General features: G+C 40.0%; 2 protein-coding genes across 4 annotated transcripts; both read left to right on the plus strand.

The window, feature by feature from the left end:
- The first annotated feature begins 1,920 nt into the window (after window positions 1–1,920).
- Window positions 1,921–7,134, plus strand: LOC137136516 (eosinophil peroxidase-like). The gene is made up of 14 exons (XM_067521959.1): window positions 1,921–2,057; window positions 2,244–2,312; window positions 2,592–2,679; window positions 2,795–2,970; window positions 3,049–3,181; window positions 3,373–3,502; window positions 3,616–3,822; window positions 3,917–4,271; window positions 4,379–4,539; window positions 4,634–4,892; window positions 4,983–5,153; window positions 5,412–5,649; window positions 5,722–5,969; window positions 6,064–7,134. Exons 2-14 carry the CDS (start codon window positions 2,246–2,248, stop codon window positions 6,492–6,494), a joined length of 2,664 nt encoding a protein of 887 aa, XP_067378060.1. The 5' UTR covers window positions 1,921–2,057; window positions 2,244–2,245; the 3' UTR covers window positions 6,495–7,134.
- LOC137136517 (eosinophil peroxidase-like) lies at window positions 2,020–19,162 on the plus strand. 3 transcript variants are annotated; one of them, XM_067521962.1, is made up of 15 exons: window positions 13,981–14,052; window positions 14,254–14,322; window positions 14,599–14,686; window positions 14,802–14,977; window positions 15,058–15,190; window positions 15,402–15,531; window positions 15,647–15,853; window positions 15,948–16,290; window positions 16,397–16,557; window positions 16,652–16,910; window positions 17,002–17,172; window positions 17,431–17,668; window positions 17,766–18,013; window positions 18,108–18,126; window positions 18,564–19,162. In XM_067521962.1, the coding sequence occupies exons 2-15, from the start codon at window positions 14,256–14,258 to the stop codon at window positions 18,700–18,702; spliced, it is 2,379 nt and encodes a 792-aa protein (XP_067378063.1). In that variant the 5' UTR covers window positions 13,981–14,052; window positions 14,254–14,255; the 3' UTR covers window positions 18,703–19,162. The 3 variants fall into 3 exon arrangements, with proteins under 3 accessions (XP_067378062.1, XP_067378063.1, XP_067378061.1); XM_067521961.1 differs by lacking the exon at window positions 13,981–14,052 and adding an exon at window positions 2,020–2,057 and having other exon boundaries at window positions 18,108–18,676; XM_067521960.1 differs by having other exon boundaries at window positions 18,108–18,676.
- The last annotated feature ends 3,541 nt before the right edge of the window (window positions 19,163–22,703 follow it).

Here is a 22,703-nt window from a genome sequence, read left to right on the forward strand (position 1 = left end):
CTAAAAGCCTGGCAAAGCATCAGAATTTGGTTATGTCCTTGAGTTTGAGACCTCAGGCCATCATTGGCTGCAATGATTATTCATCCAAACTTGGCATTTGTAATTATGCTACTTTTACCAATTACCTCTGAGCCTCTAAAATGGGGGAATATATTTAAAAGCGACTGTAATCCTTACCCCCATGAATTAAAGCTGAAAATCTACACTTATCTACACTTATCAATATTTGATCTGGCGATCAAATATTGATTAAAAAATATTATGCGGCTTATGTGAAATTTCGATCCTTAAAACTACAAGTGGTAGTGGGTGACACTGCATAATAACATAAGATTTTTTTTTTACATAATGTAATTTAGGTTGACAATATGTTCAAAATAGTCCCCCCCCCACACACACACACCCACTGACTTACAACAGTACTCATTCCATTGCAACCACATTGGTTGAGTGCAAGCAGAGGAAGAATCAACTCGGAACCAACGATGCCAACGTTACCATTTAATCCCGTGCAAATCCGAACACTGAGCGTCTCTATCGCACCTTGATCTAACAACTAAGTCACGGACATGCGTTCTGTCTCGCTCCAATCACCCACATTATCAGTCAGAGTTTAACAGGTTCAAGTCTTAATCTGGTTTGTTCGCAGAGTTATTTTTGAACAGCAAAAATCATTAAACTACAATTAGGCTCAGAGGCAGGTGCTCTGACTGCGCTCAAACCCGAAACACTCGTCTTAAATGTCCCTTGTATACATTAAATCGTTTCAATTTTGTCACAGGACAAAAACGCATACTGTATGAAAGCATTTGGATATAGCGGAGCGTGTGGAAATATAGTAACATTTAAAAAGTTAATTTGTTTGGAGATAATAGTTTTACTATTTGCCAAATTAAAAATGTTTTCAGAAGTCATTTATGTGTGAGCGAGGCAACCTTGACATTTCGTTAATTAAAAGGTTGGAAAGGTTGATTTAATCGACCACTAAACAAACTATAACTGACTACAAATAAAGTCCAAATGTATTTGTACATCAACGTCATACTATATTAGCAAAATAAAGTCATCTTATGTATTTCCTTCTTTTTGTGGGTGACTAATCAACAACTGGGTTGCGTGTCGGAAAGCTCAGCAGTGTTTCCTCTTGAGGAAGTTGTTGTGAACACTGATGAGCTCTTGTTTAAATTGCATAGTGAAAATTACAGTACCTGACGCCAAGGTTCATTATTTTCTTTTATAAGACACATTTTCACATATAACATTTTAAATATTTTATAGACTAGCTATAAAAACTACAAATTAGAATTAGAAAACAGACAAAAAGACAACAAAGCAAATATGTATAAATTACATTTCAAATATCTGAGTGATTCTGTAAGAAAAATCTCCTTGGCTGAGGTTTGTTTGTTTTTGTTTTATTATTTGCTAAAAACAATGCAACAACAGGTATTGTAATGAAACTTACTGAAACTGTGTTATATGGCACAATTATAATAATATTGTTTTTTAAGGATACTAACATCTAATACACAGTAATGCAGTAAAAAGACAAATACATTTGGTAAATAAACACATAAGGCAAAAATTAAAGCATCAAATGGCGAGGTTTTAAACATCTCGTTAAAAAGAACCCATCATTAGTTTTTAAGTGAAAAGTATTGAAACTCTGTCTAATTATAATAATATTGTATACAGCATACAACATCTTTTACAAATAAATACAGAATGAAAAAGACACATATGATAAATTAACACATGTATTCATAAGGCGAAAATGAAATCTGGTTGAGGGTTTCAACCTCTGTCATGAGCAAGTTAATTACATACTTGGTACCTGTGGGAAGTCTTAAGAGGGAGTTTAAGATAAAGGAACAAGGAAAAAGAAAAGTAATTTGTTGTCAAAATTCCTAATAACAGATGGCATGCTGAGCGACGCCTCATCCTGCATATATAAGTATCCTAATTTCGTAGGAGCGGCATTATCTTCTGGAAGCAGCTTCAGGTTCAAGTTGGATGCTACAGCGCCTTAGAGAACACGAGCTTTACCTTTTCCACAGGTTTGTCTCATGCAACTTTTTGTGACACAACTGTTAATATAGTGAATAATAATATATTATCTTATTATCGTAATTTGTTTGAATAGGACCCAATGCATTAAACTTACGTTAATGTTTAAGAACTGTTGTGTCAATTTAAATTATCTGAACCCGGAAATACTGAAGAATATTTATCGTTTTATGCAGAGATGAATCTTTTTGTGTGCCTGCTGGCTGCAGGTATTTGCCTGTGCTTCCAAAGCCTGGTGAATGCTGGTGAGTATCTGCAATGTCTTTCTTTGAAAAGCAAATACCTTTTAGATGCATTAGTTTTTAAATTTACAGGCATTTAATTTTCAAGAAATCATGTCTGGTTTTTGGCAGATATCAAAGAAATGTACAGTATGTTTGGTTTTTCAGTTGCAAAATAGACTATATTATTTCATTAAATAATAGTAAAAGGCCGTAATTGTGTGATATTAATAAAACTAGGAAATTGTCGTGTCACAAACGACGATTTGAAATTAAATAAAATGAGTTTTTCTTTTTTATCAGAATCTCATTTGAGCAGGAGTGCCATCGAAAGGGCTGTGCTCGCAGCCAAAGCCGAGGTGGACAGTGCTTATGAGTTCTCCAGAAGAGAGTGAGTAAACAAACCCTTTCAACTGCTGTATTCATAAGTGATTGACCTACAAACTTGGGTTTAACGATGTTTGGAATAAAGGCGTTCAGTAATGTGACCTATTCACACAACACAGGAGTATTGACCGTGTGAGGAGGAATGCGGGGAGCCCCTCAGACGTCCTGCGGCTGCTGAAGCAGCCTGCTGGCCTGACCCGTTCTGCTGTGCGTGCTGCTGACTATATGGACAATGCTGTTAAACTAATCAAAAGGTCGTTGGAAACACGTTCAAAACGCTCCATAAATGCCACAGGTGGGTAGGCCTTCGCATTCCGTAAAAGATGTTGCAGATCTGTTGGTTTTGAACTATTTATTTTCTTCTTTCAACTAGATGGGGTCTCCATCGAGGTTTTGCAGTCCATTGCTAATCTGACAGGCTGCTCCATCCAACAGCGTCCACCTACTTGCACGTCAATTTCCAATTCAGACAAGTTTCGTACTGCAAGCAGCGTCTGCAACAACATGTGAGAGAACGATTCTTTCGTTTCTGTAATAATTACCTCTGTTTTTCAACAAATTAAAACCTTCATTGGGACAAATTAATTACCTAGTTTTACCTAAGCACAAAAATCAATAAGGCAGAGTGCCACAAAAATGATGTTAAAAAAGAGAGGATTATAGGGTACGGAAATCGATGTATTTCTCTCGCCAATAGACAAAACACACGCCGGGGATCATCCAACACACCTTTCGCCCGCTGGCTCCCAGCTGAGTACCAGGACGGCATTTCTCTGCCTAAAGGCTGGGACCCGCTGGTGCCAATCAACAATCGAATTCTTCCCTTGGTAATATTCTTCAAAAACCATCTTCCTTGCCATAACCAGTAAAAACAACGCGTAAAAACACTGTACTGTAGTTGTATACATAATTTCTACCAAATTATCCATCCTGTCCCCAGGTAAGAGAAGTATCAAACCGTATCCTCCGCTTTACTAACCCTGACGTGGACAGCGACCCACTCTACACTCATCTGGTGACACTCTTCGGGCAGTGGACTGATCATGACCTGACCTTCACTCCATCCTCTCCTTTGATTACTTCATACGGTAGCAGTGTTGCCTGTGACCAGTCATGTGATCGCAGAGAGCCCTGTTTCCCCATTAAGGTCAGTGCATCCATGCGTTTCACAGGAACAGATGAACACATCTAAAGCACAAATATAGTCACCGAATACTAACTGCTTCTTATCATCTCAACAGATCCCCAGCGTAGACCCCCGCTTTGGGGTAAACTCCCAACAGTGCATCCCCTTGATCCGCTCAGCAGCCACTTGTGGTTCTGGATTAGATCATTTCTTTGGTGAAGTCACTCCCCGTGAGCAGTTAAACACCCTCACTGCCTTCATTGATGTGGGTCAGGTGTACGGTTCAGACGATGTTAAAGCTCGCTTCCTGCGCAACCTCACCACAGATGAGGGCCTGTTAAGAGTCAACACGCAGTTCAGTGACAATGGTCGTGAACTTATGCCTTTCGCTAACAGTAGTGTCAACGTTTGTGCCAACCGGGCTCGCATCACAGGAGGTAATCCTCAGGAAGTGCCCTGCTTTGTGGCTGGTAGGTGGCAACAAATCATTTAACGTAGCTACAGTCCTTGTAAACGATTAAACATAAATAAAAACAATCACACAGGTAACAACGTCTGATTTTCTGTGACTTTTAAGGTGACGGTCGCTCCAATGAGAACATTGGTCTGACCTCTGTGCACACACTCCTGATGCGTGAGCACAATCGTCTGGCCCGCGCTTTGGCCAAACTCAATCCTACCTGGAACGGAGAGAGAATCTACCAGGAGGCGCGAAAAATCATGGGAGGATACTTCCAGGTTAGAGAGGGACATGAGCAGCACAAATGGTTGAATCGACTGATGTTCTGTTATCCAAAGCTGCAGTCAACTCAGATTCTTTTTTGTCTCCCAGGTTCTGACTTTCAGAGACTACTTGCCCCATATTGTTGGTCCAGACTTCGTTGCCAAGCATCTGTCCAACTACCCTGGTTATGACAGAAACGTGGACCCCAGCATCGCCAATGTGTTCGCCACAGCTGCGTACCGATTCGCTCACCTGGCGATTCAGCCTGTCATGTTTCGTCTGGATGAACAATACCAGGAGCACCGTCTTTTCCCGAGCCCCCCTCTGCACACAACCTTCTTTGCCTCATGGAGGGTCGTCTTTGAAGGTCAGGGCTAAAATGTTAAACTTAGCTATGAATTGTTGACTGAACACAGAATGTACAGAGTTGATCAAACTGAAACACATCTTTCCTCAGGTGGCTTGGACCCACTTCTGAGAGGGCTGGTGGGTCGCCCGGCTAAGCTAAATACGCAGAGTAAAATGATGACTGATGAGCTGAGGGATAAGCTGTTTAAGTTCAACGAAAAGTTGGCGCTGGATCTGGCCTCTCTCAACATGCAGAGAGGAAGAGACCATGGAATTCCCGGTATTTAGTCTTTCTATTTGTCTACTATGTGTACAATAAATCTTACTAAAGGTATTCTGATTTGGCATTTTGTCAGATTGCAGTTCACTGTGCCAAAAGTTAGTTCCTCTATGTATTTTCTAAAAGAAAAACAAAAATGTTGGAAGGTTTGAAAGCGTTTCACTGAATGAAGGTTCATTAGTAGTGACATGCACAGGTCACATAAAGTACAAGGTAAATATAAATGACAGTGTTTTCATCTTTTGTGCCCCTTTTTAGGCTACAATAAATGGCGCAAATTCTGCGGACTGTCACAACCACAGAGCCTGTCAGACCTGGCTATAGTTATGAACAGCACAATTCTAGCCAGAAATCTGATGGATCTGTACGGCACACCTGACAACATTGATGTGTGGCTGGGAGGAGTGGCTGAGCCGTTTGTCCCTGGAGGAAGAGTGGGGCCTCTGCTTGGCTGCCTGATTTCCAAACAGTTTGAGAGGATCCGCCAGGGAGACCGGTGGGCTACTACTTGTTGCACATTCACTTTCTTTATACTTAGAATTTTTAATAATTATGTGTCCATATTCAGATTTTGGTGGGAGAATGATGGAGTCTTCACTGAAGCTCAGCGGTCATCACTGAGACAAACATCATTTGCCCGCATCATCTGTGACAACACTGGCATCACTGAAGTACCCCAGAACCCCTTCCTGTACCGGCCTCGAGGGTCTGGTTACACCCGGTGTGAGAACATCCCTGCTTTTGACCTCACTCCATGGAACGATAATAGTGGACCACCAGGACCACCAGGACCACAGGGACCATCAGGACCACCAGGTAAATCTGCCACCTCGTGTTTAATTACCTATTTAAAAGCCTTCTGAAATTGATTTAACACTATACTACTATACTGTGTCTTTTTTTCATAAAGGACCCAGTGGGCCACCTGGTCCAGCAGGCCCACCTGGACCTCCTGGCACAGTGGCAAAAGCCGCTTTCTCAGTGCGTCTGGGCAGCAGTGCCCCCAGAAATGGCATTCCCATCCTCTTCAAAGATGTCATCTACAATGGACAGAACAGTTACAGCATCAACACAGGGACTTTCACCTGTAATATTCCAGGTGTTTATGAGTTCAACTTCCACTGCACACTCTTCCAGAGTAACGCCAATGTGGATCTTCTGCGTAATGGAAGGCTGACCCTGCACTCATTCACCACCCGGCAGAATGGTTACATTTCAGCCAGTGGGAACGTAAACATTAGGCTTGAAAAGGGGGACAGGGTTTGGTTGGTGGCCAATGAGGGTGGCAACACTATGACTAGTGACAGCATCTTTTCAGGGCACCTGCTGTTTACTGAGTAGAGGGCTGTTCCTGAAGCATTTGTTAATCCACCACATCTTTATCATATAGCAAAATAAAATAAAAATTAGTTGGTTAGTCTAAAGGTTCACAATGTAGCAAGATGAGCTGACTTTCCAATTTCCACTGCAGTATTGACTGCAATAGCAAGGTCATGGAGACACACAGTAGGGCTCTAAATTATTCAGATTTGTATGTTTAAAGTTCAGCAGAGCTATGCTGAGAGTCACCTAAAGTTTCTACAGTAATAGTTATTATAAATGAGGGAGCGACAGTTCTCTATATGTTTAAATGGACATTTTTGCACTGAACCTGTTTAAAAGTTTAGCATTGAATGAAGGACTGTTGATGATACAGTTACCTGCAGAAGTAATGTAAAACAGCACTGAAAGACAGCTTAAAGTATAAATATGAGTATAACTTCATTTCTAACTTGTTTAATTCTTTTGAATTAACCCTATGATTGTCTACTTTTTAATCAAAAGCACACACATTTTTACATACAGTAAATATAAGTTAGCAAATTATTTTGGGAAATTTTTAACTCTCAGGAAATTAGATTTTTTTTTAAATATATATTTTTTGTTCTGTATGAAGTGTAAGATTTAGTGTGAAAAAAATAAATGATTGTTTTGCAATTTATTTTTGACTGAATTACATTTTTTATACAATGTGCAGACTCATAAAATCAACTAAGTTTTAGCTAAACCAGCATATGGCACTGACATACAAATCATACCTTTTCAGGGACAAAAAGAGGAAGCACAAACAACTTTTGGGCTTGAATACATTTTATTTACTGCACACAGGAGGTAAAGCTTGTTTAAAACAAATAGCTTGAAACAAAAATGTAAAAACATTCAAAATATAAATACAATGTAACAATGTAATTTATTACATTGAATGCCTCTTCTTATTCGCTGAAAGACCCAGTAGTATAGTTGGTGAATTCATTTTCTACCCCAGCAGGAACGTGAAGCAATCCTAAACCAAAGTTTCCATTATCTCACGCAGATCATACAAAAATGAGGTAAAGCTTGTTTAATACAAATAGCTTAAAACAAAAAATAAAATATCTAGGAGACATATATAGATTATAACTGATGTAACCCACATCATCAGCTGACACTGATTTTAGCTAAACCAGTAGATGGCACTGACATACAAGTCATAGAAGTCGTACATACATACAACAACAACATACAAGTAACTTGATGTAATTTATTACCTTGTATGCCTCTTATTGACTGAAAGGACCCAGTAGTATAGTTGGTTTTTTACCCCAGCAGGAATGTGAAGCAATCCTTAAAGCAAAATTTCTATTAGATCATGCAGATCATAAAAAAATCAATGTGAGAACTAGTGATTAACAATATTCCATAAAGATGAAAGACAGAAAACAGGTTAATATTTTAACAAATAGTTACAATGATGAATTGGGTTTTGGTGGGTTTTTCTTTTAACAAAACACATAGAAAGTACTGTTATAAGCCAGGATATTAGTTAAAAAGTGGGAATGAAGTAATGCTCAAATGTGAACTTCCATGTGAGGAATTTACTTATTCACTCAATTTGCATCTGCCAGTTCACTAAAAATTACTTAATGTAACATAACCACAAACATGCACAAAGCATGTAAAATTAATTAAGTACCTGTGTAAAGTTAGTTAAATTAAAATACACCAGTCAAACATACCATTATGACCACCTGTGCAATTCGTTTCAACCTAAATAATTTTATAAATTTTCCTTTATAAAATCTTATCAAGGAAAACACATCCACTCTACTCTCAAATCCCATCCCCTCCACTCTCTGTCAAGCAACTGCACCTACACTAATCCCAGCTATTACTGTAAGGGGATTTTTAGTTTGGACCCCAGAGATAAATGGAATAGCTGAGCTGAGTAACAGCCAGGCAGTTCGACAGTCAAATTAAACATAGCAGACAGATAAGCTGACTAACAACAGGGGGTCCTGAGGTCAGTTTACTAACTAAAAATTACATCAGAGGTGCTGGCAAAATTAGAATGCTAAATCTCTTCAATAAAGATGTAGATATTATATTAATAAAGATATCAAAAGAATACCACTACAGATAACAATACCATTTATGTGATACCCATTGTCCACTGAGGCTAGATATGTCACGTTTAGGTTAAGGGATGGACCCAAGAGAAGAGACAGAGCGAGGGTTTGCAAAATAAGGGGCTTTTATTGAAAGAGATGTAAATGATGAACAGGACCAGCACACGAAAGGAGTTAACTTGAAAACAAGAGGGGAACCGAATTACCAGAAATAAACACAGCTCGGGCTCAGGGGACAAGTTAGAGAAAGAGCTAACAGAGGCTACTGATAAACTAAGGCACAGATAAACGTTAAACCACTAGAGCGGGTAAACACAAGGGTAAGGCTAAGGAGACTAAGAAATATCAAAGAACAAACTACTGAACAAAGGCTAAGACGTAATAATGATTAAGGTAAAACGGAGCACAACTTAAAAACACACTGGAAGGGAACAATACCAAAGTAACAGAGCTGGGGGAGCACATACACACAAGGACTATGGGGAGGCAGTCACAAACAAACTCAACATAAAGCACTGGCAAACTGAAGAGCACACAAGCAAACCTAAACATGAAAAAACCAGGATAACACAAGCGGAGAAAACTAGGGACTAGGCCAAAATACTGAATTAAACAAAGGGCAGACCTCAGACCAAAACCACACAGAGTCCAGGATACCAAAAGTCCAAGATGCAGGAGTCCAGATTTCCCAAGAGTTCGAGAAACGTAAGTTTCAGGCTTTACCAAAAGTCCAGAGTCTACTGTGGAGTTGGTGAGGGTAATGGTGAGGGTAATAATGATGACAATGATGCCCACGATGAAGACAGTGACCACATTAACAATGACGAGGATCTGGCAGGGGAGTGAAGGGAAGACTGAACTTAAATAGAGGGTGGAACAGGTGCAAACAATGAGGGACAACGAGGGTAAAGCTTGGTGAACAGAACCAGGGACAGGAAGTAAAGAGAAGGGGCCACAAAATAAAAGTCCAGGGACAGGAAGTGCAACAAGACCCTGACAAGATATACTGCATAGAACAGTGGTCAGGTGAATGTACAATATCAAAATGAGGTGAGAACCAGAAATACCCGAAAAATAACTTCAGACAGTTGTATTTAAGTCAGAGTTAGCAATACGACAGTTTACATTACCATATTAGTTCAAGAAAAAACTTAACAATTGATTAATATGGACATGGCCTCACCCGAATTATTTGATTAGGTTCTCTTGTTATTCTGACCCGCTGCTCCTCCGTGTTTGCTCTGCACCAGCTCTCACTCTCATATGTTCATCTAAAACATAAGGATTTTTTGGGTAATGAAACAGTAATGAAAGTTATCATTACTGTATTCTTCTTCTTCTTCTTCTTATTATTATTATTATTACTGGCAGTTATCATTTTACATAGTAACTCCGTAAATTCTTCCTTTTAACACACACACACAATCAAAAATGTTATATTTAATACATACATTTTGGCAAATGGGTCTTTTTGTAGGCAGCATGGTGGAAGAGTGGGTAGGGCTGTTGCCTCACAGATAAAAGGTTGTGGGTTCATGCCCCCTGGGCAACTGTGAAGTCTGAAAGTTCTCCCTGCAACTGTTTTCTCCAGGTACTCCAGTATCCTCCCACAGTCCAATGTTAGGTCGATTGCTGAAGCTAAATTGCTCATAAGTGTGAATGGTTGTCTCTCTGTGTTGGCCCTAAGATAGACTGATGACCTATCCAGGGTGTACCTCACCTATGACCGCTGGGATAAGTGCCTTGTGACTCTATACATAGGATAAGCAGTTAAAGATGATGGATGGAGTTTCTTCAGCAGCGGTGCTGTTGCACTCATTTTTACAAACATGCAGCACTGAACAAACACATAAAGACATCTTCAGCTCTTTGTCCTTCTGTAGCCTGACTGACTGCCCCAGTCTTCTGCTGCAGCTGCCAAAACACTCTATTTGATGTGCAATTCATTGTTCAAAAACAAACTATTTCCTTTAGATTTACAATTTCTCAGCTGTTGAGCAGTGAAATGATCTGACAGATTTTTTGCTAAGTTATCAAAAGAATTATTAATGAAAACTCCCTAAATTAGCTTTTACTGTTTGCCCTGGTTTTATAATATCTGTCATCTATTTTATAGCTGAAATAGAAAACACTTTGAAATAGATAAGACCTCTATTTTAAATATATGACAGAGGATCAAGCTACACTTTACCGTGCAGTGTGCATACAGACGGATCTCTGGCTGGTGTCTGTAGGTCAGACTTAGGGATGGGCGATACCAGCATTTTTTCCTTTTGATACGATACAATTAATTTATGGTACTTTTTCATTTAAATCGATACGATACCGGAAAAATCCCAGGATGGCACCTTGTTCATTAATAACTTTATTGCAAGGGCAATATGAAGTATGAATAAAACGCATGAACATACACACTTGAAAGAATGCTTTAAAATAGCTAATAAAATAGATTGATAAGTGAATAAAATAAAATAAAGATAAAAATAAATATAAAAAAAACCTACACATTTCTACAAAATTAATTATATTTCTTAAATTAAAATATAAACATAGTGCCCAAGAACCTGCATTAAACCAGTAAAACATTATAACACAACAACATCATCATCCTCAACATTAAAATTAACGTCATCAACAACATCAAAATGCAAAATGATAATTTCACTCGTTTTTATTACACTGAAAGAGAATTCGGACGGATTGCTGCTATATGGAACCACTTCATTGCAGACCGAGCACATGGCATTATTACTTTTGGCAATGGGTGAAAAATTGCACCGCAGGAGGATTGAGGCAGTGCTGGATGAGGCTGCGCAGTGAGCCTTCAGCTCTGACAGCTGATAGGCGGCCATAATCATATGACACGGAAGACCATCTAAAATACGTCCGGGCTAAACATAAACTTGATGCTTAAAACTCTCAGAAGTGAAAACAAATTGCACGTTTTGTATTAGCAAAATAGTATCGCGATATTTTAAAAAGTATCGACTCCAAAATATCGAAGTATCGTTTCCAGAAAATCGTATCTAGACACACTTTTGCTTTAGCAGGCCGGGACGTTCTGGTACTCACACTGTCCAGGCTGTTACTCGCCCGTCGCTGTCTATTAAACACACATGCTCCTCTCCTCAGTCATAGACTACATCACACCGAGCTAGTTTTAAGATTAGCCAACAAAAATAAAAGTTACCTTCTGAAAACAGCAGTAAGATCTAAAAGAGCTAGTATTGATATGAACCAAAGGAACAGACGGATTTACACGTAGTGTTACTAGTTTGTGCCGACGCTGGTACATCTTGGCAAAAACTACGATTAAAGTAGAGCAAAAATAATAATTACAGCTGTAAAGTAGAATATAATTCATTGAAGACTCCAGTAAATCTGGGCTCAATAAAGACATTGCACTGCCAAATTAGACTTTCATTCAAAACGTGGTTTATTTTTAATTATTAAATGTAGGTTGTATGTACCTCACCAATCAAATGCTTTTTACAGTTGTTTACAGGCGCAGAGAAAGCAGGGGAGCAAATCCTTAATGCGCCTCTCACAACAGGCTCCTTCCCTACGTTTAAACAGGACCCGGTGCAGGGGCAGTGGCCAGGTCAGCAATGCGCCGGGAGCAGGAACGAGGACAAGAACTGGCACAGGAGAAGTGTGGGGTTCGCCAAGAACCGGTCTGGGAGCCAGTGGGATATCTGTCAATCACTTTATCACCATATATACTACGCCATTGCTGGGGGTGTCCTTCAGGTGTCCAACATTAAAGCATCAGGATTTGCACTGAACTACACTGAAAGCTTAGATCCTTGAGCACCGACGCAGCGTCAGCATGTAACGCAAATGGACTGGACAAACCGATGCTTTGTAACGAAAGGGCTGTTTATGAAAGAACAACTTCTCAAATTTCAACTTGCTCTTTATGTCTTTAGTTTAATATGTAAATGTACATTGATGCTTTTGAACTTTCTTCTGATTTCCCTATATAAAAATATATCTCCAATACTAGCTTAAAAACTACTCCAGGTGACAAAACCTGGAGGAGTTTTCATCATTAGGAGTTCAGATAATGTCATCAGGGAGATCTCTGCAGCTTGACCATGATTACAAATTCCACAGTGTGAGCAACAAGTCAGAGAGAAGTTTAATGGCATCCATTTGCATGTACTGCTCAAACTAGAACCAAAAGAAGCAAGTTCAATATCAGAAATAAAGGCAAGTATTCGCAAGAGACAAACTGCAAAATGGAATAATGTGGCAAGGCTTACTTGTGTATAGTTGTTAGAGTCAGTTGTCATGAAATATTCATGATCTGAATATTTAATGATATCATTAATTAAATGAACATGATAAAATAGATTAAAGATAGTCGGGGCACAGATGACATTTTAAATTTTAAAGCTAAAGGTGGTAGTGGTGACACTGCATAATACCAAATATTATCATTTATGGTGACAGCGTGTTAATGCTGTTTTTTAAGTTTTTTTTTTTTCATTTTGTTCCTAAACCCACGCTAACTTAGTTCAAAGTACATCTATAATTATCATGCCTCATTGCATTGCATTGCAAGAGGAGGAATTCAACCCGGAAAAATTAAAAACATAAGGGCAAACCCTTACGAAAAATGAGAGCCACTGTGATCTCTGGAAACCTCGTTATTTTAAATCAGTACCCATATCCTGTCTAATCGCCCACATAAAAATTCAACATATAATCGAACCTTAAAGGAAGTTTGTCAGTTTGTCTTCTTTCCTTCGGTGAATAATCAAACCATTTACTGGGTTACTGGGTCAGCGGTGTTTGCGCTTCAGGAAGTGAACACTGATGAGTTCTTTTGTTTGATTTGCATAGCGAAGAAGACAGTAGCTTACGGCAAGGTTCAGCTGTCTTTCATCCAGTGACCTAGATTATTATTTATGTTTGTTGGACATAATTTTTACATATCAAAATTTGAAATAAAGACTAACTATAACAGAGAACAGGGAAAACGACAATAACAAAATTAAAAAAGTTGCTCAATACCGTGAATATCTGTTTATGAATTACATTTCAAATAGAAGGGTTTGTTGGTGTTTGTTTTTATGGTTCGTTAAAAAGAACCAATAATTTGTTTTTAAGTGAAAAGTATTGAAACTCCGTCTAATATAATAATATTGTATACAGCATACTAACATCTACAAATAGACACCGACAAATATGATAAATTAACACATGCATTCATAAGGCGAAAACTTAAATCTGGTTGAGGGTTTTAACATCCATCATGAGCAACTTAATCATATACTTGGTACCTGTGGGAAGTCTTAAGAGGGATTTCATGATAAAGGAACAAGGAAAAAGAAAAGGAATTTGTTGTTAGTCACAATTCCTAAAAACAGATGCCATGCTGAGCGACGCCCCATCCTGCACATATAAGTATTCTTATTTCGTAGGATGATAGAGCGCCTCAGCGAACACGAGCTTTACCTTTCCCACAGGTTTGTCTCATGCAACTTTTTGTGACACAACTGTTAATATATTGAATAATAATATATTATCGTAATTTGTTTGAATAGGATCAAATGCATTAAATGTTCGTTAATGTTTAAAGTATATTAAGAAATGTTATATATTAAGAAAATGTCCATTTAAATTATCTGAACCCGGAAATACTGAAGAATGTTTATCGTTTTATGCAGAGATGAATCTTTTTGTGTGCCTGCTGGCTGCAGGTATTTGCCTGTGCTTCCTAAGCCTGGTGAATGCTGGTGAGTATCTGCAATGTCCATTTTTGAACAGAAAATACCTTTTAGATGCATTGTTTTTTTTAATTTACAGGCAATTTTCAACAAATCATGTCTGGTTTTTGGCAGATATCAAAGAAATGTACAGTATGTTTGGTTCGTCAGTTGCAAAATAGACTATATTATTTCAGTAAAAAATAGTAAAAGGCTGTCATTGTGTGATATTAATAAAAAGGTGAAAATTTTCGTGTCACAAACAACGACTTGAAATAAACAAAATAAGTTTTTCTTTTTTATCAGAATCTCGTTTGAGCAGGAGTGCCATCGAAAGGGCTGTGCTCGCAGCCAAAGCCGAGGTGGACAGTGCTTATGAGTTCTCCAGAAGAGAGTGAGTAAACAAACCCGTTCAACTGCTGTATTCATAAGTGATTGACCTACAAACTTGGGTTTAACGATGTTTGGAATAAAGGCGTTCAGTAATGTGACCTATTCACACAACACAGGAGTATTGACCGTGTGAGGAGGAATGCGGGGAGCCCCTCAGACGTCCTGCGGCTGCTGAAGCAGCCTGCTGGCCTGACCCGTTCTGCTGTGCGTGCTGCTGACTATATGGACAATGCTGTTAAACTGATCAAAAGGTCGTTGGAAACGCGTTCAAAACGCTTCATCAACGGCACAAGTGTGTAGCCTTTTAGACTTCCTAAGATTTTTGCAATTCAGTTCGTTGTGAGTTATTTTTTATTTTCTTCTTTCAACTAGCAACCCTCTCCATCGAGGCTTTGCAGTCCATTGCTAATCTGACAGGCTGCTCCATCCAGCAGCGTCCACCTACTTGCACGTCAACTTCCAATTCAGACAAGTTTCGTACTGCAAGCAGCGTCTGCAACAACATGTGAGGGAGCGATTTTTTCGTTTCTGTAATAATGTTTAAAGAAGTGTGGACTTCAACAATTAACTTTTTCAGCAAATTAAAACCCTAACTTGGACAAATCAATTAGTTTCTCCGTAAGCCCAAAAATCAATAAGGCAGAGTGCCACCAAAATAATGTTAAAAAAGAGAGGATTAGAGAGTACAGAAATTGTTGTATTTCTCTCGCCAATAGACAAAACACACTCTGGGGATCATCCAACACACCTTTCGCCCGCTGGCTCCCAGCTGAGTACCAGGACGGCATTTCTCTGCCTAAAGGCTGGGACCCGCTGATGCCAATCAACAATCGAATTCTTCCCTTGGTAATATTCTTCAAAAACCATCTTCCCTTCCATAACTACCAATAACAACGTGGTAAAAACACTTTTACAAATATTTATTTTTACCAAAGTGTCCATATTTATATCCTGTCCCCAGGTAAGGGAAGTATCCAACCGTATCCTCCGCTTTACTAACCCTGCTGTGGACAGCGACACACTCTACACTCATCTGGTGACACTCTTCGGGCAGTGGACTGATCATGACCTGACCTTCACTCCATCCTCTCCTTTGATTACTTCATACGGTAGCAGTGTTGCCTGTGACCAGTCATGTGATCGCAGAGAGCCCTGTTTCCCCATTAAGGTCAGTGCATCCATGCGTTTCACAGGAACAGATGAACACATCTAAAGCACAAATATAGTCACCGAATACTAACTGCTTCTTATCATCTCAACAGATCCCCAGCGTAGACCCCCGCTTTGGGGTAAACTCCCAACAGTGCATCCCCTTGATCCGCTCAGCAGCCACTTGTGGTCAATCTGTTCCTAATGTCACTCCCCGTCAGCAAATAAATGCCCTCACTGCCTTCATTGATGTGGGTCAGGTGTACGGTTCAGACGATGTTAAAGCTGGCTTCCTGCGCAACCTCACCACAGATGAGGGCCTGTTAAGAGTCAACACGCAGTTCAGTGACAATGGTCGTGAACTTATGCCTTTCGCTAACAGTAGTGTCAACATTTGTGCCAACCGGGCTCGCATCACAGGAGGTAATCCTCAGGAGGTGCCCTGCTTTGCGGCTGGTAGGTGGCAACAAATCATTTAACGTAGCTACAGTCCTTGTAAACGATTAAACATAAACACAACAATCACACAGGTAACAACGTCTGATTTTCTGTGACTTTTAAGGTGACGGTCGCTCCAATGAGAACATTGGTCTGACCTCTGTGCACACACTCCTGATGCGTGAGCACAATCGTCTGGCCCGCGCTTTGGCCAAACTCAATCCTACCTGGAACGGAGAGAGAATCTACCAGGAGGCGCGAAAAATCATGGGAGGATACTTCCAGGTTAGAGAGGGACATGAGCAGCACAAATGGTTGAATCGACTGATGTTCTGTTATCCAAAGCTGCAGTCAACTCAGATTCTTTTTTGTCTCCCAGGTTCTGACTTTCAGAGACTACTTGCCCCATATTGTTGGTCCAGACTTCGTTGCCAAGCATCTGTCCAACTACCCTGGTTATGACAGAAACGTGGACCCCAGCATCGCCAATGTGTTCGCCACAGCTGCGTACCGATTCGCTCACCTGGCGGTTCAGCCTGTCATGTTTCGTCTGGATGAACAATACCAGGAGCACCGTCTTTTCCCGAGCCCCCCTCTGCACACAACCTTCTTTGCCTCATGGAGGGTCGTCTTTGAAGGTCAGGGCTAAAATGTTAAACTTAGCTATGAATTGTTGACTGAACACAGAATGTACAGAGTTGATCAAACTGAAACAATATCCTTCCTCAGGTGGCTTGGACCCACTTCTGAGAGGGCTGGTGGGTCGCCCGGCTAAGCTGAATACGCAGAGTAAAATGATGACTGATGAGCTGAGGGATAAGCTGTTTCAGTTCAGCGCAAAGTTGGCGCTGGATCTGGCCTCTCTCAACATGCAGAGAGGAAGAGACCATGGAATTCCCGGTATTTAGTCTTTCTATCTGTCTACTATGTGTACAATAAAGCTTACTAAAAGTATTCTGATTTGGCCTTTTGTCAGATTGCAGTTCACTGTGCCAAAAGTTAGTTCCTCTATGTATTTTCTAAAAGAAAAACAAAAATGTTGGAAGGTTTGAAAGCGTTTCACTGAATGAAGGTTCATTAGTAGTGACATGCACAGGTCACATAAAGTACAAGGTAAATATAAATGACAGTGTTTTCATCTTTTGTGCCCCTTTTTAGGCTACAATAAATGGCGCAAATTCTGCGGACTGTCACAACCACAGAGCCTGTCAGACCTGGCTATAGTTATGAACAGCACAATTCTAGCCAGAAATCTGATGGATCTGTACGGCACACCTGACAACATTGATGTGTGGCTGGGAGGAGTGGCTGAGCCGTTTGTCCCTGGAGGAAGAGTGGGGCCTCTGCTTGGCTGCCTGATTTCCAAACAGTTTGAGAGGATCCGCCAGGGAGACCGGTGGGCTACTACTACATGTGGAAATGTGGAAATAGCTGTGTTGCACATTCACTTTCTTTATACTTAGAATTTTTAATAATTATGTGTCCATATTCAGATTTTGGTGGGAGAATGATGGAGTCTTCACTGAAGCCCAGCGGTCGTCACTGAGACAAACATCATTTGCCCGCATCATCTGTGACAACACTGGCATCACTGAAGTACCCCAGAACCCCTTCCTGTACCGGCCTCGAGGGTCTGGTTACACCCGGTGTGAGAACATCCCTGCTTTTGACCTCACTCCATGGAATGATAATAGTGGACCACCAGGACCACCAGGACCACAGGGACCATCAGGACCACCAGGTAAATCTGCCACCTCATGTTTAATTACATATTTAAAAGCCTCCTGAAATTGATATTAACACTATCCTACTATACTTGGTCTTTTTTCACAAAGGACCCAGTGGACCACCTGGTCCAGCAGGCCCACCTGGACCTCCTGGTACAGTGGCAAAAATCGCCTTCTCAGTGCGTCTGGGCAGCAGTGCCCCCAGAAATGGCATTCCCATCCTCTTCAAAGATGTCATCTACAATGGACAGAACAGTTACAGCATCAGCACAGGGACTTTCACCTGTAATATTCCAGGTGTTTATGAGTTCAACTTCCACTGCACACTCTTCCAGAGTAACGCCAATGTGGATCTTCTGCGTAATGGAAGGCTGACCCTGCACTCATTCACCACCTGGCAGAATGGTTACATTTCAGCCAGTGGAAACGTAAACATTAGGCTTGAAAAGGGCGACAGGGTTTGGTTGGTGGCCAATGAGGGTGGCAACACTATGATTAGTGACAGCATCTTTTCAGGGCACCTGCTGTTTACTGAGTAGAGGGCTGTTCCTGAAGCATTTGTTAATCCACCACATCTTTATCATACTGCAAAAAAAAAAGAAAAAAAAAAAGAAAGAAACAAAGAAACAAAAAAAAAATCCAGTTAGTTACTTTCAGTGTGGGCAGTCTCACAATAACAGCTGACTTTCCATTTTCAGTTTGAAGTTCAGCAGAGTTTGCTAAAGTCACCAAATTTCTATATTAATAGGTACTGTAAATGAGGGAGTGACAGTGCTGTAACACTGTATGTTTAAATGGACAATTGTGCACTAAACCTTACAGAAAAGTACTTTATCTGTTTAAAAGGTTTGCATGAATGAAGGACTGTTGATCATGCAGTTACCTGATGCAGTTACCTGTAAAACACTACTGAAAGACATCATGAAAACTATGAATCTAACTAACTTAATTTATATCTTAATTTTTTCTTTTTTTAATTAATTTAATTAATCATCTGATTGTCTACTTTTTTGATCAAAGGCAAAGATAAATTTGTACATATGCAACATATGTTTGGAATATTTTAATTCTCAGGAAATAATTTTTTTTAAAAAATTTTTTTGTTTGTCTAGTGTGACTTGAAACACAGTGTGAAAATAATAAATGATTGCTATGCAGATTAATTTGTGCCTTGTGCCTCGGAAGATGCGGAGGATTTCTGTTTTCAGCAGTTTCTTGAATATTGCCAATGAGGTTGCTGAGCGTTCAGAGTTTGGTATCTCGTTCCACCATCGTGGGATCACTGAGCTGAAGAATTTTATCATCAGCTGATAATGTTTTAGCTAAACCAGCAGATGGCACTGACATACAAGTCATACTTTTTCAGGGGCAAAAAGAGCAGGCATGACCTTTGGGTTTGAATACATTTTAGTTATATCACTGAGGTAAAGCTTGTTTAAAACAAGTAGATCGAAACAAAAATGTAAACATTAGGAGACATACAATGTAACAATGTAATGCATTACCGTATTTGCATCTTATTATTGACTGAAAAGACACCAGAAGTAGTTGGTTCTCTTTCTCCATCAGGATTTTGAGGCAACCCCGAAAGCAAAGTTTCTCGTAGATCATGCAGATCATAATAAAATCAATGTGAGAAATAATGATTAACAATATGCCATAAAGATGCCAACTTTTCACCAAAAAGTTACAATGATTAAATGGGATTTGACGGGTTGTACTTTCAGTACAAGACATAGTATGTTCCAAGCCAGGATATGAGTTATTAAGTGGTAATACAATTATGCTGAATTTTTCCTCACTTTTATGTGAGGAATTTACTAACATTTTAAAAAACCTGCACTTTGCTCCAATTGATAAATGGGTTGAAAACTGAACAACAAAAGTTCTAAATGATAATTACAGAGCTTCCACATCCAGTATGTGGGTCATTTTAAATTGTTTATAAGTGCACTCGTAACGCTGTTTTTCACTGCAGACATTTTCATGCGTTATCACCAGAAAACCACAGGTGTGATTAATAATTGGTAATTGTTTTTTTACATTCATATAGCTGTTTTACTGAATCTATGTTTTACATTCTGAAAAGAAATTCTTCCGTACATATGCACACTTTTACTGCTGCTGTAACATGGAAAGTTTCCCACTGTGGGACGAATAACAGTGTATCTCATCTTTCCATCTTTCTAATCTTATTGGTATAGACAATCAGGACTAACGTTTGAACTTCTGGGACTATAGGAGTTTCGGATCATAGGGGTTGTGTTCTTCCAGAACACATTATATTATTAGACTAAATAGTAAAAAAAAATGTTGAATCCAAATTACAGCTAGTACTGTACATATGACTCCAGTCTTCTGTTTAATATTTAACAGATGTTTTTGATATTTTAAAAACGGATCCTAAAGGCATTTGCATCTTTGCCTTGATAAGTAGGCCCTGAACATACACACACACACAATTGCGCGCAATATATGGCGATCGATAGGAGACATGGTGGGTCGCATTAGCGCTGTTGTTTTCTGCACAGTGGAGAGGAGGGACGGGAACCAGCTGCTGCGTTATCAACACCCACACGAGCACACACACACACACACACACCCCTGACCTCCAGTCCCATCCACAGAGAGTGGCTTTGGGTGTCCCATGGGAGCAGGGGAATGCTGGGGACCACGAGCGGCACACGATACCCCATTGTTTGGTTTAGCAGTCACTGATTCCCCACACCCCATCTCTTCTCTAAAAAACACGGACTGACCGTCTCTGCGGGTTAAATTGATTAGAAAGCCGTTTGCGGTTCGGCTAATCCTCCATTTTCGCCTTGGCTCTTCGCTTCACCAAATTAGAAAAGCCACACATGAGACAGCAATTCTTGCTGGTTGTGATAATGACTGCGGGGCCAGCGGCACCTGTGGAGACATCGGTTGGATTAGACAACAGTAAAATAGTCATATTAACTACACGATCTATTTCTCTGTTAAAATGCACAGTGTCCATCGAGCTGGAAATAGGCTACACTTAGTAACATGAGTCCATATGGCGGATTTTGAGACCAACAAACAACAAACAAGCAGCCATCAACAAACAGAGCCTATTATGTAATGCGTGTTATAAACGTGCACATCTCGAACTGTTTCTTTCTCGTGTAATGATGTGACTTCTGTCAGCTAAGCACTTTGTTAAATGACTGCCATCAAATGTCAGATCCACTGCCATCACCGTTTGCTGTCAGTGGCGGGGAACTATTGTTCAGATTAAATGTTAATGAGTTTACTATCCCACTGTCATTTAGTGCAACTTCAAAGTTCGAATATGTGTATTTCTTTTAGTTTTCTGCACAGCTACTAATTTTTTAAACCAACCCGGTGTCTGCATGTGGTGTTTTTTAAATGGGGCAGTCAAAGAATTAACAAATCTATGCAAGCATTTTCAGCTCCCCAAATTCCCATGTGGAAGTTTGGAAACGACTGGAGGAATTTATGTATCATCATATATGGATTTTTCACGGTTAAGCAGAGGTGTCACTCATGTTAGAAGTCTGTGAAGGACACGGCGACTGGGCGGGGACTCTGCAGCAGGAATCCCCAAGACTGCTCTCATAATTGGGGGAACATCTGACTTTGTCCCGCGCTGGCAGATGGTGGGCTGAGGCGGGATTCAAGGGGGGAGATTTACATTCATTGTCCAGGCGCAAAACTCCACAAAAAGACAATAGTGTCGGTAAGGGGAAAGGAACCAAGGTTGGGCGAAAAAAAAAATTTTTCCTTTTCAGCGCAGACGGACAAAAATTAATTTTTAGTCTGCGAAATGCTGCAAAACATGACGTTTATATTACGTTTGGCCTAGAAAGAAAAAAACCGTTTGATTGTCACTTACCTTATAATAGTCTAACAAAAAAGGTTGTCTATAAAACATGAAGCACATGAATTTATGGGCCGTTCTGAACAAAAACAAGAGTCCCTGGGCTTGTACCTACTTGAGTTTATTACAACGACATGCCAAAGAAAGTTTTTAATAAGAATCCCTGTGAGGCTTTGTCAGTCTATACCCAATAATATCACTTTCATATCAATAACCACGTTTTTCATAGTGGCCATTTGCCGGTTAAGGCTGAATAAGGATGTTTTTGACAGCGTCTTTTTTGTAACAGATTTTACGACCTGTTTAGTAAAACAGTCTGTTGCACAGATTAAGAACTAATTTCGGCCACTGTCAGGCAGCGATCCAAACGCCAATCAGAGCGCAGTCCTGTCCTGCTGCTGGCGGAGATTGATGGGCCAACCAGACGGCGATTGTTAAGGCTGACACTGATGCGATGCCTCCTCAGCGGAATCACTGCGTTCAAAGGAGCAGACGGTCGAGCTGTAACAGCGCACTTGTGTTACATTTTGACTTGAATGGATAAACCAAACAGGGGTTTCTGTACAGACAATTCAAAGCACTGGTGGCCAATGAGAATTTAATAGGAGAATGTATTCAAATAGGAGAAAGTATTCAACACGTATAAGGGATACAACTTGTAAGCTTTTTGTAACATTTGATTCTGACGTTTCTGATGATTTGGGTAACATAAAGGCTCTCTCTTTACCCTCCCACAGCCAAAGTGGACAATCCATTTCAACAACATTGCCATATATATTTCTTTTTTAAAGACATCAGGGGTGTGTGTGGTTTCTGCTCTAAAACGTGTCAAATGTTGTGGT

This window comes from Channa argus, chromosome 11, assembly GCF_033026475.1.
Source record: "Channa argus isolate prfri chromosome 11, Channa argus male v1.0, whole genome shotgun sequence".
Lineage (NCBI taxonomy): Eukaryota > Metazoa > Chordata > Actinopteri > Anabantiformes > Channidae > Channa > Channa argus.